Below are 15,589 nucleotides of genomic sequence, written 5' to 3' on the forward strand. Positions count from 1 at the left end.
CCATATCCCCTCTTCTCTGTGTATGACCTTGAGGCTTGGTCGACTGACTCCCTTTCCACGGCCGTCGTCTGTTCTGGGTTGAACTGGGTTGAACGTGGGACCTCACTGCAAAGGAAACCTGGTTACACTTCCTCCCACACGTCTAGGTTTTTTCTACTCGGACCTAACATTGGTCTCATTTTTGCCCTAATGTGCTCAGGTGTAAACACACGTTTTCAAGGTTTTCAGTATGACCCCTTTAACTTCAATGGGAGTCAGAATACCTTATGAATCAGAATACTCAGTGTTCCCCCCACAACAAGTCCATAGAGGGGGCATTGGGGTTTATTTTAATTGTAGGACATGATTTCTGTATTTGAGTTAATTTTTATCAGCCCCAGTTATGATGCCTAGTCATCAGTATTGGGTATGAACCTATTATCTAGAGACTTGGGTTTCTTTCTGAAAACAGTTCTTTCCTATGCTGTAGTTTCATGATGTGGTTTTAGCAGAGATAATCAGACATGATTCAGTTTATACAATTTTATTCAGCTTCAAATTGGTTTGTGCTAGACAAGCCAAGCCCAATGTCCTGCCACCCCACCCCCGGACAGCTGCTTGCACACAGCAGCCACAGCCGCTGCTAAGACCTTGTGGACTCCTGTGTCAGCGTGCCAGCTCCCTAGGGAAAGGGCCTTGCGGGGGGTCAGCTTCAGGTGTGCGGGCCCTTGATGGCAGGCAGGTGCCAGGTGGACTTGGGTCTAAAATGCCAGGTGATGGGGGGGACCAGGTGGTGAGTGCATGGACTTTGGGGTGAAGGACTGAACTTTTCTCTCTGAAGAAAACCCAGGTGGCACTAGTGGTAAAGAACCTGCCTGCCAGTGCAGGAGACGTAAGAGATGTGAGTTCAGTCCTTGGGTCCAGAAGATCCCCTGAAGGAGGAAATGGCAACCCACTCCAGTATCCTTGCTTGGAGCATCCCATGGACAGAGGAGCTTGGTGGGCTGCAGTCCATAGAGTCGCAAAGAATCAGACATGACTGAAATGACTTAGCATGCATGTATTTGTTTTTGTGTGTCTGGCTTAGTTCACTTAGCATAAAGTCTTTAGGGTTCATCCATGTTGTAGAATGTGTCAGAATTTCATTCCTTTTTAAGACTGAATAATATTCCATTTATGGACAGACCACGTTTTGTTTAGTAATTGATCCGTCATTGGACACTTGGTTTATCATTCATCCATTCACTTTTGGCTATTTTGAATAATGCTACTGTGAACACAAGTATGCTAATACCTATTTGAGTTCCTGCTGTCAGTTCTCTGGGTGTTTGCCCAGAAGTAGAATTGCTAGATTAGGTGATAATTCTGTGTTTAGCTTGCTGAGGAACCATTGTACTGGTTTCCACGGTGGCCACGCCACTTGACATTTCCACTAGCAGTGCATAAGATCAACACTTTCTCCATATCCCAGCCAACACTGATTTTCTCTTTTGTTTCGTTGACACAAGCCATTCTAATTGGTGTAGAGTGATTTTTAAAAATTGTTTATCTAGATTTTCTAGTTCTCCACAGGAGGGTAGATCCAGAAGTGAAACTCTTTGTGTCACATACTTTTGCTCCTGGCACGGTTCTGTCTGCAGGTGTGGGTGTGCTAAGTCGCTTCAGTCATGTCCGATTCTTTGCAGTGCCTTGGACTGTAACCTACCAGCCTCCTCTGTCCATGGGATAGTGGGTACTTAATAAATATAGGTAGAAGAGAGAAGGGAAGGTAAGAAAATGCTCTGAAAACTGAATGTGGCTTGCAAATATAAGATATGAGTTATACATGGCATAGTATGGTAGGTAAGTATTGGCTTCTGCAGTTAGAATAACCTGAAGATGTGTGACTTTGGGTGTTATTTTACCTATATGGAAGAAAAATATGAATTATATATATAATTGGACTTTGTGAACAACATATTGCTAGGCTAGGACTCAAAAAAGTGTGTATTTGTTCAGGAACTGTTAAAAAGAAGATAATATCTCGTTTGTAAAGATGAAATGTCTGTTGTAAGGATAACGTGAAATAAAGCAGAGTTTCTGGCACAGAAGTGCTCAGTAGCTATAGTTATTTTCTGCAGTTGTATTTTTTGTTGATTTTTTTTAACCAAACTTACTGTTGCCTTTGCTGATTAAGTCCTGAGTCCAAGGTTAATTTTTTTTCTAAAGACTTCTTTCTTCCCCAGTGGTGTCTGTGTGATATGGTTTCCATTGCAAACTGTATTTGCTTGCAGAAAAATGGAACCTCACCTTGTTCTAATTTCTCATTTGGATTTTCTTATTCTGCCAGGACTCTGGTTAGGAGTAGAATGGGACAATCCTGAGCGGGGAAAGCACGATGGAAGCCACGAAGGGACTGTGTATTTTAAATGCAGGTAATTTTCCACTTTGAATTGGCCTGGTTATCTTTGTTTGTTTATTTTTAAAATGTTTATGTATTTATTTGGTTGCATCAACTCTTAGCTGTGGCTCCTGGGATCTTCGTTTTGGCACTCTCGCTTTTCTCTAGTTGCAGCACACAGGCTTATTTGCCCCCAGGCATGTGGGATCTTAGTTCCCTGGCCAGGGATTGAACCCAAGTTCCCTGAATTGGAAGGGGTTCTTGCCTGAACTCCAGGGAAGTCCCTGACATGGTTATGTAGGAGAATATTTAATAGTTGAATAAAGGGGGATGGAGAAGAAGAGGCATTTGACTCTTGGGGTGGATTTATAATGTAGAATTTGGTGTATTCTAAAAAGACCATGCTATTTGTAGAATTTTTCCTTGTTTTTATTATCTTTTTAATTTGTTATACTTTTTATTTATTTATTTTTGGCTGTGCTGAGTCTTTGTTGCTGAGGGCAGGCTTTCTCTAGCTACGGCAAGTGGGAGCTACTCTCTAGTTGCAGTGTGCAGACTTCTTGTTGCAGTGGTTTCTCTTGCAGTGGAGCAGGGGTTCTAGGGCGTGTGTGCTTCAGTAGTTGCAGCTCATGGGAGGAATCTTCTTGGACCAGGGATTGAGTCCATGTCCCCTGCATGGCAGGAGGATTCTTAACTGCTCAACCACCAGGGGAGTCCTTTTTCCTTGTTTTCAAAGCTCTCAATCTTAACCTTACAAGTGAGATTGCTTTCTTTGTCTTTTTCTGTGTGTTTTTGTTTTGTGACAGTTTTTCCTTTTTTTATTGAATGGATATAAACATTTCTTATTGATTCATTAACAAGATAGACAATAAGAACTAGGTAATTAAACAAAATATAGAACATCCAAATAGTGGAATGCTAGGCCTCTATTTTAAAAAGCTCTTGTCGTGAAAAGAATTATACGTTAAAATGCTATTGATATTTTTACCTGTTTGATTTCAGAGAAACTATGTGAAGCTCTGAAAAGGATGGTGGGGAATTTCAGTCAGTCTTTCCGATTTTTATTGGTGTTTTTTTTCCCTAAGTTTCAATTTCTTGCAAGAATCTTTTAATATTAAGCTTTGTTGTTGTTCAGTTGCTAAGTCTTGTACAACTCTTTGAGACACCATGGACTGCAGTATGCCAGGCTTCCCTGTCCTTCACTATCTGCTAGAATTTGCTCAAATTCATGTCCATCAAGTCAGTGATGCTATCTAACCGTCTCATCCTCTGTCACCCCCTTCTCCTTTTGTCTGCAATCTTTTCCAGTGAGTCGGCTCTTCACATCAGCAGACTGTTGGCCAAACTGTTGGAGTTTCAGCATCCATTGAATGTTTAAGATTGACCGGTTTGATCTCCTTGCAGTCTAAGGGACTCTCGTGAGTCATCTCCATCACCACAGTTTGAACACATCAATTCTTCTGCACTCAGCCTTCTTTATGGTCCTATTCTCACATCCGTACATGACTCCTGGAAAAAGCCATAGCTTTGATTATATGGACCTTTGTCAGCAAAGTGATGTCTCTGCTTTTTTATACTCTGGGTTTGTCATAGTTTTCCTTCCAAGAAGCAAGCATCTTTTAATTTCATGGCTGCAGTCACTGTCTGCAGTGATTTTGGAGCCCGAGAAAATAAAATCTGTCACTGCTTCCACTTTTTCTCCTTCTATTTGCCATGAAGTGATGGGCTCGGATGCTGTGATCTTAGTTTTTTGAATGTTGAGCTTTAAGCCAGCTTCTTCACTCTCTTCTTTCACCCTCATCAAGAGGCTCTTTAGTTCCTGTTCACTCTCTGCCATTGGAGTGGTATCATTTGCATATCTGAGGTTGTTGATATTTCTCCCAGCAATCTTGATTCCAGCTTGTGATTCATCCAACCCAGCATTTCACATGATGTACTTTGAATATAAGTTAAATAAGCAGAGCAACAATATACAGCCTTGTTGTACTCCTTTCCCAGTTTTGAACTAGTCTGTTGTTCCATGTCTGATTCTGACTGTTACTTCTTGACCTGCATACAGGTTTCTCAGGAGATAGGTAAAGTGATCTGGTACTCTCATCTCTTTAAGATGTTTCCATAGTTTGTTGTGATCCACATAGTCAAAAGCTTTAGTGTAGTCAAGGAAGCAGTAGTAGATGTTTTTCTGGGATTCCCTTCCTTTCTCTATAATCAAAGTGTTTGAATTTTAATCTCTAGTTCCTCTGCCTTTTCTAAACCCAGCTTGTACATTTGGAAGTTCTCTGTTCATGTACTGTTGAAGCCTAGCTTGATGGATATTGAGGATAACCTTACTAGCACATGAAATGAATGCAATTGTACGGTACTTTGAACATTCTTTGGGGTTACTCTTCTTTGGGATTAGAATGAAAATTGACCTTTTCCAGTCCAGTGGCCACTGCTGAGTTTTCTAGATTTGCTGATGTATTGAGTACAGCACTTTAACAGCATCATCTTTTAGGATTTTAAATAGCTCAGTTGAAATTCCATCACCTCCGCCAGCTTTGTTCATAGTAATGCTTCCTAAGGCCCACTTGACTTCACACTCCAAGCTGTCTGGTCTAGATGAGTGACCACACCATCATGGTTATCTGGATCTTTAAGACCCTTTTTGTATAGTGCTTCTGTGTATTCTTACCACCTCTTCTTTATCTGTTCTCATTCTGTTAGATCCTTAGCATCCTGTTTGGAACTCTCTGGGTTTCTTGGACTTCTGTGACTATTTCTTTCCTCAATTTAGGGAAATTCTCAACTATTATCTCCTCGAGTATTTTTTCATGGCCTTTCCTTTTATCTTCTTCTTCTGGGACTCCTATGATTCGAATGTTGGGGCGTTTCATATTGTCCCAGAGGTCCCGGAGGTTTTCCTCATTTCTTTTGATTCTTTTTTCTTTTTTCCTCTCTGCTTCGTTTATTTCCATCATTCTATCTTCTACCTCACTTATCCTATCTTCTGCCTCCGTTATTCTACTGTTGGTTCCCTCCAGAGTGTCTTTTATCTCCTTTATTTCATTATTCATTCTATATTGATTCCTTTTTATTTCTTCTAAGTCCTTGATAAACATTTCTTGCATCTTCTCAATCTTTGTCTCCAGGCTATTTATCTGTAACTCCATTTTGCTTTCAAGATTTTGGATCATTTTTATTATCCTTATTCTAAATTCTTTTTCGGATAGATTCCCTATCTCCTCCTCTTTTGTTTGGCTTTGTGGGCATTTCTCATTTTCCTTTACTTGCTGAGTATTTCTCTGCCTTTTCATCTTGTTTAGATTGCTGTGTTAGGCGTGGCCCTTCTGTATTCTGGTAGTATGAAGTTCCTCTTTGTTGTGGAGGTTCCTCACTGCGGTTGGGGTTGGACAGGTGGCTTGTCAAGGTTTCCTGGTTGGGGGAGCTTGTGTCGGTGTTCTGGTGGGTGGAGCTGGATTTCTGCTCTCTTGAGTGTAATGGAGTGACCAGTATTAATTTTTGAGATGTCTATGGATTTGGTGTGCCTCTGGGCAGCCTGTATATTGATGCTCAGGTCTATGTTCCTGCGTTGCTGGAGAATTTGCGTGGTATGTCTTGCTCTGGAACTTATTATCTCTTGGGTGGAGCTTGGTTTCAATGAATTTATGGAGGCTATTGGATGGTCTCTTATTAATTAATGTTTCCCCTGGCTTTCAGTCTTATTCTTGCAGTAGCCTCAAGACTTCTCCTTCCATACAGCCTCAATAATAAAACTTTTAGGTTAATGGTGAAAAGATTCTCCACAGTGAGGGATACCCAGAAAGGTTCACTGAGTTACATGGAGAGATGAGGTGGGGGGGGGTGGGTTGAAGTGACCAGGAGGGGAAGAGGGGAATTCAAATGTGGAGAGAGCAATCTAGCCAGTAAGCACTTCCCTCTGTGCTTTCCACAGTTTGGAACCCTCAGAGTGATTCACAGAGATACATAGAGAGGGGGGGGGAAGGTAACAGAGGTGAGCATGAGTAGAAAGGGAGGAATTAAGAGGGGAGAGAGAGATCTGGGCAGTATCCTGTTCCTGAAGTGTTCTCCGGTACCCAGAACACCCTCAGAGATTCACAGAATTGGGTTGAGAAGAGAAGGAGGAGGGTGGGAGATAGAGGTTCCCTGGGGGAGAAGAAAGAGCATCAATAGGGGGAGAGAGTGATCAGGCCAGTGATCACACTCCTGAGTAAAAATGGGTCCTAAAGATTGGGTTCTTAAATGTACAAAGTTGATATCAAATATGTAAAACACAGATTAAAAATCTAGAGTAGAGGTTAGACTCTTATAAAACTTACAATCTAAAAAAAAAAAAAAAAAAAAAGAAAAAAGGGAACAGTGTAAAAAGAAAAAAAAAACAGTAAAACAGTAAAAAAAGAAACAGTAAAAAAATGTAGAACAGGAAAAAAACATTAAAAAAAAAAAACACAAAAGGTATAAGATATATGTATGTAGTTTGCTTCAAAAATAGGGGTTTTTTTTTTTTTTTTGCAAGTTAATAGTGGGTTATGAAAATGAAAGTTAAAGGTGTAATAGAGGACTTGAAGAAAAAGGAAAGAAGAGAAAAAAAAATTTTTTTAATTAAAAAAAAAAATTAAAAAAAAAATTAAAAAAAATAATAATAGTAAAAAATATATATATCCCGGACTTTCTCTGGAGCTGTTGTGAGCAGTGTGGGATCTGCTCAGTTTTAGATAGATCCTTATTCCTGCTTATACTTTTCAAGATCTGTAGGTCCTTTTTAATGCAGTCGGTATTAGCTACAGGGATCTTAATCTGTTGGCCTGTCCCTTCCAAAGCACTTCCCTCTGTTTATTTGGCTTCTGTTTGGAGATCTCTTCAGTATCTAATTTCCGCCCTGCAACAAAGCGGTGGAGGTGATCTCTTTAGGTTCGCTTGTTCAATCGTGCTGTGGGGAGGAAGGAACACTGCAATTCTGGCGTGTGTGTGGTAAGCTCGCAGTGTCTCGGCCGCACTGGGTTCGCCCCCGCTCACGGCGTGTGTGCTTTCCCCGTCTACCCTGCTCAGGCTTCAGGTTACTCGGCCGGGGAGCGGGCCCTGAGCTGCGTGCACTTCCCAGGACTAAGCCGCTCAGGTTCAGGCTCCCGGTTACTCCACAAAGGCGCAGACTCGATTTTGCCCGCGGCTTGTGCCGTTCCCGGTCGGGGCTGCCCAGGCGGCCAGGAGTTTGGCGAGGGCGCTGTCCCCTGTTGGGGCGGTGCGGCTTATCACCTCCCTGGTCCCCGCCTCGGTTTACGGGCGCGCCCGGCTCCGGTGTGCTTTGTGTCGGTTCTGGGGAGCTGGTCTCTGGCTGCGACCCTCCCGGCTGCTGTCGACCCTCCGGGATCTCAGGCAGTCTTTGCTTAAAAACTGGGAGCCTGTTTGCAGTTTGGTAGGGGGTGCCCTCTCTGGAGCCGAGTTTGCCCCTTTCCGGCTCTGGCGGGCCCCGCCTGCCCGCTGTGTCCGGCGGGGGATGGCGCAGTCCGCAGCCGGCTAGCTCTCCTCTGGTATCGCTCAGTCCTTTGTTCTGTGAGCGGGCCGGCAGTGCCTTAGAGTTGGGCTTTTCGCGGGATAGTTCTCTCTCTCTCTCGCTGTCCCACAGTTTAGGTTACTATCTCACGTTAGCTCCCTCAGATTGCCCTCGGGGCACTCGGGCCCGGTCCTTACCCTAGGCAATGCCGCCCGCTCCTCTCCGTTCAGCCCCCACTTGCTGGTGGCGGATGATGCGAGCGTCTGGGGTTCTTTGCTGGGAGTTGCTTTAGGCACGTAATCTGTCGATTTTATTTATTTTTTCCTCCCAGTTACGTTGCCCTCCGAGATAAAAAATCCTCCCCCACACCCGCCGGTGAGAGGGTTTCCTGGTGCTTGGAAATTCCTCCTCTTTTACGACTCCCTCCCCGGGACGGGTCTCCGTCCCTAACTCTTTTGTCTCTCTTTTTATCTTTTATAATTTCTCCTACCTCTTTTGAAGATAATGCGCAGTTTTTGTGAAAGCCTGACGTCCTCAGCCAGCCTTCAGAAGTAGTTTTGTGAAGTTTGGTCAGCGTTCAGATGTTCTTTCGATAAATTTGTGGAGGAGAGAGTGGTCTCCCCGTCCTATTCCTCCGCCATCTTCTGCTCTCCGATCCTTAGCATTTCTGTCCTCTGTTGTGCCCATCTTTGCATGAAATGTTCCCTAGATACCTCCAGTTTTCTTGAGGAGATCTCTAATCTTTCCCATTCTGTTTGCATTGTTCTTTTAAGAAGGCTTTCTTATCTCTCCTTGCTGTTCTCTGAAACTGCATCCAGTTGGGTATATCTTTCTTTTTCTCTCTTGTCTTTTGTTTTTCTTCTTTCCTCAGCTATTTGTAAGGCCTCCTCAGACAACCATTTTGCCTTCTTAGCGTTTCTTTTTCTTTGGGGTGGTTTCGGTCACTGCCTCCTGTACAATGTTATGAACCTCCATCCATAGTTCTTCAGGCAGTCTGTCTACCAGATCTGGGATTGAATAAATTCAGTCCCTTGAATATATTTGTCACCTCCACTATATAATCATAAAGGATTTGAGTTGTCATACCTGAATGGCATAGTGGTTTTCCCTGCTTTCTTCAATTTAAGCCTGAAGTGTTCAGTAAGGAGCTGATGATCTGAGCCACAGTCAGCTCCAGGTCTTTTTTTTTTTTTTTTTTGCTGACTGTGTAGAGCTTCTCTATCTTTGGCTGCCCAGAACATAATCAGTCTAATTTTGTATTGACCATCTCGTAATATCCATGTGTAGAGTCATCTCTTGTGTTGTTGAAAGAAGCTGTTTTCTATGACCAGTGTATTCTCTTAGCAAAGCTCTGTTAGTCTTTGCCCTGCTTCATTTTGTACTCCAAGGCCAAACTTGCCTGTTACTCCAGGTATCTTTTGACTTCCTGCTTTTGCGTTCCAATCCCCTATGATGAAAAGGACATCTTCTTTTGTGTGTTAGTTCTAGAAGGTCTTGTAGGTCTTCAGCTGTAGCTGAACTGTTTAACTTCAGCTTCTTTGGCTTTAGTGGTTGGAGCATAGGCTTAGATTACTGTGATATTGAATAGTTTGTCGTTTTTGAAATTGTACCCAAGTACTGCATTTTGGACTCTTTTGTTTACTATGAGGGCTACTATATTTCTTCTAAGGGAACCTTGCCCACTGTAGTAGATATAATGGTCATCTGAATTAAATTCGCCCATTCCCATCCATTTTAGTTCACTGATTGCTAATAAGTTGATGTTCATTCTTGTCATCTCCTGGCTGACCACGTCCAACTTACTTTAATTCATGGACCTAACTATTCCAGGTTTCTATGCAGTATTGTTCTTTATAGCATCAGACATTATTTTCACCACCAGACACCTCCATAACTGAGCATCATTTCTGCTTTGGCCCAGCTGCTTCATTCTTTTTGGAGATATTAGTAATTTCCATCTGCTCTTTCCCGGTAGCATATTGGACACCTTCCAACCTGGGGGACTCATTTTACAGTGTCATATCTTTTCCCCTTTTTATACTGTTCATGAGGTTCTTGCAGCAAGAATCCGGGAGTGGTTTCCCATTTCCTCCTCCTGTGGACCATGTTTTGTCAGAGCTCTTCCCTGTCACCTGTCCGTCTTGAGTGGCCCTGCACGGTATAGCTCACAGCTTCATTGAGTTACTCAAGCCCCTTCACCATGGAAAGGCTGTGATCCCTGAAGGGGAATGTTAAGCTTATCATTCTCTAAATGTTGTACAGTGAACACATTTCCTGGAAATCAAGCAGCTTCATGCTTTGCTTTTAACAATCTTTAGAACCCTAAGTAAATCTTACTTTACTGACCTCTGAAATGAGGGTCAAAATTAGATAATCGCAAACTGTTTGCTAGTTCAGCAGTCTGTAATTTTGAAGAGTCAGGATAGAAGAATTGGCATGTTCCTAGAGGCCAGTGGTGAATATGTCACAAGGCCAGCTCAGAATCTGTCAAGAGTTTATGGAGATGAAGAGAGCAACTTATGTGTTTAGAAAGGTGTGGAAATAGAAATTTCTTAGCTGGGCCTATTGATGCCTTCCTGGACCATGACTCACACAGCCTCCAGTTGAGGGAATGTTTCCTGTGGAGCCTGCTCCAGCACCTCCCAAATCATCCATGGCTACATGTCCTTAGTGGTCTCTGTGTGATGATGTTTTCAGTCTCTGAGTAGTAAAGTGAAGATTGCATCAGTCCTGGCAGATGTGGGATCTGCCCTGAAGTGCTGAAGGGTGTGGGCTTGGCGTTTCAGTTCTTACTCTTGAAATAAGCATCTCCTTGTTTTATTGTGTCTCCTAGTTACAGCCTTGCCTAAGCATCTACATGTCAAAATACATATTATCTTATTATAAATTACTTTTGCTTCAATGAAATGGGCATTTCTCTTGACTTTGAAATCCTATATGGTTAGGTAATTCCATTTCAGGTTGTTTTGGGGGCAGTATAAAAGGGTGCATTGGCTCTGATATGGTGGATAACCACTGATCTAAACTAAAGGAATGACCTTTTCCTTTATAGTTGTTAATACTGATGTTGATATTTGTTCAAACATGGCTCAACTAGTAAAGATTATGTCAGTATCTTGGAATCTCTAAATCAGACAAAACAGATTATATCACATGTACTTACTATTAAGTTAATTCAGATCTCTTACTAACTTTATTGGAGTCGTCTTTCATATTTCAAATTTTACTTGGAAAACCATAATTACAGTAAGTTTTTTTTTTTTTTTTTACCACAGTAAGCATTTTAATGCTTTGATGCTATTTTCATGAAGCCAGAGCAGTTTTACGTTGCCAGGTGATAAATGTTCTCATCTTAGACTTGTGAAATAGGTAAATGACAAAAAGGGTGGTACACTCATTTTAAATGAGGCAAGTGAGTCAGAAGTTGCCATCTTGATAGCAGAACTCAGATCTCCATCTCTTCAGAAGCATGTGTTAATATCAAGTGGCCAACAGTGTGTTAGGCATGGTGTAACAGTGCAGTTATGTGCTCTAGCACACACGTCTCGTGAAGACTAGTTTGCTGGCCTCTGCATTGTAAGCAGGATATCAGGGTATATTGAATTGAGTGTTTGGAGACCCCCCGCTTCTGGAGTCTCCCCAGCGTCTCAGGTTGCTGGGGTGACACCCTGCCGCTTGAGAGCAGACCTTGGGAACAGATAGGGTGGTTTTCAAAGCCCAGTCAAGGCATACATTCTTCCCTGTGTATTCTTCCCTCTGAACGAGGGTGCTGGTAATTTCACGTTATGTTTAGTTTCAGTTTGATTTCTGTAGAACCAAAGTTAATTTGGCAGTCTCTTCTTTATAATATTAAGTGCCTGTAATTAATTATTTGTGACTTTTTCGGTATGCAGTAGTAGTATACAGGTTTATCCCAAATGTATGGTGTGAACCAGTCATCAGTATCTCTCTCGGGTGCTTCTTTTTCTCCATCTCGTGTCTTTTGAGGAGTGGAGTGCTTCCGTTAAGGTGATGAACCTTGAAGTTCTCTGTACCTTGTGTGTGGATTTCCAGTGCTTTTTTCTCAACCTAAACAACATGTACTCTAAACTCTTAGAACTGTTTGGGTCAGTATTTTACCCTTAGCTATTATTGAAAATGTTCACTTTCTGGGTAATTATGATTTCTCTTTTTCTGGTGATCAAGAAATCTTGAAATGTGTTCTTCAGCACCATAAATAGAATTTATACTTGGCATCAGAGGAGACATGGTGTCTCAAACTTTATCCACAGTACTGGCTAACTTAACAAATGGAAGCCCCTTGATTTACCGTGTGTAGCCTAAGATTGTCGTAAAGTATTTTGAAGTTCTTGAATGAGCATTAATAAATCAGTATAAAATATTCTCCCTGGGGACTGGAATGAATTGGGAGATGGGGATTGACATATATACACTATTGATACTCTGTATAAAATAGATAACTAATAAAAATTGAGTATATACACTGAAAAGCAACTATATTGCAATCAAAGTTAATTTAAAAATAAGTAAAATATTCTCCTGGTATGATATAAAGTGCTTCCAAGGTGGCCCTAGTGGTAAAGGACCCGTCTGCCAATGCAGGAGACATAAGAGACGCGGGTTTGATCCCTGGGTTGGGAAGATCTCCTGGAGTAGGAAATGGCAACCTGCTCCAATGTTCTTGCCTGGAAAATCTCATGGATATAGGATTCTATAGGATATAGGCTATAGGCCATGGGGCCACAAAGAGTCAGACACAACTGAACGACTGAGCATGTGGTATAAAGTGATAGAAGAATTTTAAAAATAATCACTAAATATGCTGATAGGTTACTGGCAGGGGGAATCTCCATAAAAGGTAAAGAGAGAGATTTTGTTTTGGGAAGCTTTCCATGAATCTGGGCAAAATAGAAATTGTGACATTCAGAAGGAATGTGCAAAAAGATGCCTATCTACTGGCCTTTTTTTTTTATCCCCTGCTGGGCAAATGAGTTCACCAGGTCAATTCTTGGTATACGTTAAATGAGTGAATAGTTCTCTCAGGGTGAATGGTTAGTTATGCAATCTTGGTGAGAAGGCTCTGGGCAAGCTTGTAACAAGCAAGGTATCGAGATCAACATTTACCTGATACTCCCCAGGGACCCAGACTTTCCCAGCACCCAGCATTTAAACCATCCCCAGTTTAAAAAATAAATGTTTACTATGGGACTTTTAGGCTCTGTTGGTCTCCATTTGCCTTTGAGTAGTGTTGCTGGATTCACCAAACAGAAAGAAAATTCACAGTGAAATTTGGATTTCAGATAAGCAGTAAATCATTTTTTAGTGTAAGCGTGGGACATGCATCATACATACCTATATTGAAAAGCAATTGTTTATCTCAAATTCAGATTTAACTGGGCACCTGAATTTTATCTGAGAACTCTGTTGGGCAGACCTAATCTTGATTACAGTGCTTTGTGAGAGTCTTCTATTTCTGCAAGGGCCATGGTCAGGATGTGAATTTTGCTACCTGTGTTCTGTAATTGGCAGGCAGAAGGAGGCAGGAACTTGAACATGCTGAGTGTTTGTAAGAGAAAAAATATTGTGCTCTTCCCCCTTCACTCCCTCCCCTCCCCCAGTTTTTTCTCTTTAGACAGGGTTCAGGGTTTCAGTGTTCAGATGCAACATCTTGATACTAATCTATTTCAGTGGAATCTTTATGAATTACTAGTTTACCTTTGGAGATTTATGGTTGTTGATGGGCACTCATTCAGCTGGTATTTTTCAGTATTTGCAGCACTGTTTTGTTTTGTGAGAGACCTGCCAGGAATGTTGCAGAGGAGACTGACCTTGGATGTTATCCTTGATCTGAAAAAGGCACAGCGTCTACTTTGCAACCATCCAACACCATTCCTGACTCCTTTCTTCTGCCTGCAGCCAAACTAAGCTCTAATAAAGGTCTGTTCTTGAATTGTTCGTTGTTGTTAAGTCACTCAGTTTTGTCCAACTCTGCAACCCCATGGACTGCAGCACACCAGGCTTCACTGTCCTTCACCATCTCCCAGAGCTTGCTCAAACTCATGTCCATTGAGTCGGTGTTGCCATCCAACCATCTCATCCTGTGTCGTTCCCTTTTCCTCCTGGCTTCAACCTTTCCCAGCTTCAAGGTCTTTTCCAGTGAGTCAGTTCTTTGCATCAGGTGTCCAGAGTACTGGAGCTTCAGCTTCAGCATCAGTCCTTCAATGAATACTCAGAGTTGATTTCCTTTAGGATTGACTAGTTTGATCTCCTTGCAGTCCAAGGGACTCTCTAGAGTCTTCTCCAATACCACAGTTTGAAAGCATCAATTCTTTGGTGCTCAGCCTTCTTTATGGTCCAACTCACATCCATACATGACTACTGGAAAAACTATAGCTTTGACTATACTGTGTAATTGTTCATTATCACAGTTTTTAAAAGTATAAATTTAGGACAGAAATGAAAACCGTGGTATTTGTTTTGCATTGTTGTTTTCTCATTTATTATAAAAGTGCTTGTTTTATTTCTTTACTAAACAGCATTAAATAATAATACCTACTAACAGATCTACTAACTACTAAAATTTGTGGTAGTGAGGAGAGTAGAGACAGAGATGCAGGAAAGGATAGTGCACTAGTCATCAGGACTCCACGATTTTTGGTCTTGGCTGTGCACCTCTGTGGAAGATCCCTTGGAGGAGAGCACAGCAACCCACTCCAGTATTCTTGCCTGGAGAGTCCCATGGACAGAGGAGCCTGGTGACGACAGTCCATGGCGTTGCAAAGAGTTGGACATGACTGAAGCAACTTAGCACAAGCATAGCATGTGTACCTCCGTGATGGTGATCCCAGTATCTCCAACTGAAATGGAATTGAATTAGATGACTTTCTTAAAGTGGGAGCTGAGGTCCCTGTGCATCAGAATCCGCTGGCCGCAGCCCAGTCCCACTGAGTGTACATCCTAAGGTGGGTTCTAATAAGCTTTCCAGGTGACTGACTGGTTGGGTTGAGTTTGAGAAGACTTGCATTAGATCATCTCTTAGGTAGATTCCTTTGAACCTTTCAAAATGAGGCTAGCTACATTTAATTTCTTTAGCCGAGTGATAGAAATGTGTTTTATTAAAACAGAACTGTGTTCTTCACACTAGGATCCTTTCCTACAGTTCAGTTTGGTTCAGTCGCTCAGTCATGTCCAACTCTTTGCGACCCCATGGACTGCAGCACGCGAGGCTTCCCTGTCCATCACCAACTCCCAGAGCTTGCTCAAACTCATGTCCATTGAGTCAGTGATGCCATCCAACCATCTCATCCTCTGTCGTCCCCTTCTCCTGCCTTCAATCTTTCCCAGCATCAGGGTCTTTTCAGGTAGTCAGTTCTTTGCATCAGGTGGCCAAAGTATTATAGTTTCAGCTTCAACATCAGTCCTTCCAGTGAATATTCAGGACTGATTTCCTTTAGGATTGACTGGTTTGATCTCCTTGCAGTCCAAGGGACCCTCAAGAGTTTTGTCCAACACTGCAGTTCAAAAGCATCAATTCTTCGGTGCTCAGCTTTCTTTATAGTCCAACTCTCACATCCATACATGACTACTGGAAAAACCATAGCTTTGACTAGACCTTTGTTGGTAAAGTAATGTCTCTGCTTTTTAATATGCTGTCTAGGTTGGTAATAGCTTTTCTTCCAAGGAGCAAGTGTCTTTTAATTTCATGGCTGCAGTCACCATCTGCAGTGATTTTAGAGCCC

General features: G+C 42.1%; 1 protein-coding gene across 7 annotated transcripts in view; it reads left to right on the forward strand.

Annotated features, from left to right (window-relative positions):
• The window catches only part of TBCE (tubulin folding cofactor E), an 87,512-nt gene that overhangs the window by 39,516 nt on the left and 32,407 nt on the right, over positions 1 to 15,589 (forward strand). For all 7 annotated transcript variants that reach the window (XM_081570437.1, XM_081570438.1, XM_081570436.1 and 4 more), the window contains one exon: positions 2,309 to 2,393. In XM_081570437.1, coding sequence (XP_081426563.1) covers positions 2,309 to 2,393 — 85 coding nt within the window. The remainder of the gene's footprint in view (positions 1 to 2,308; positions 2,394 to 15,589) is intronic.

This window comes from Giraffa tippelskirchi, chromosome 2, assembly GCF_054371585.1.
Source record: "Giraffa tippelskirchi isolate mGirTip1 chromosome 2, T2T-mGirTip1v1.2.pri, whole genome shotgun sequence".
NCBI classification, from domain to species: Eukaryota; Metazoa; Chordata; class Mammalia; order Artiodactyla; family Giraffidae; genus Giraffa; species Giraffa tippelskirchi.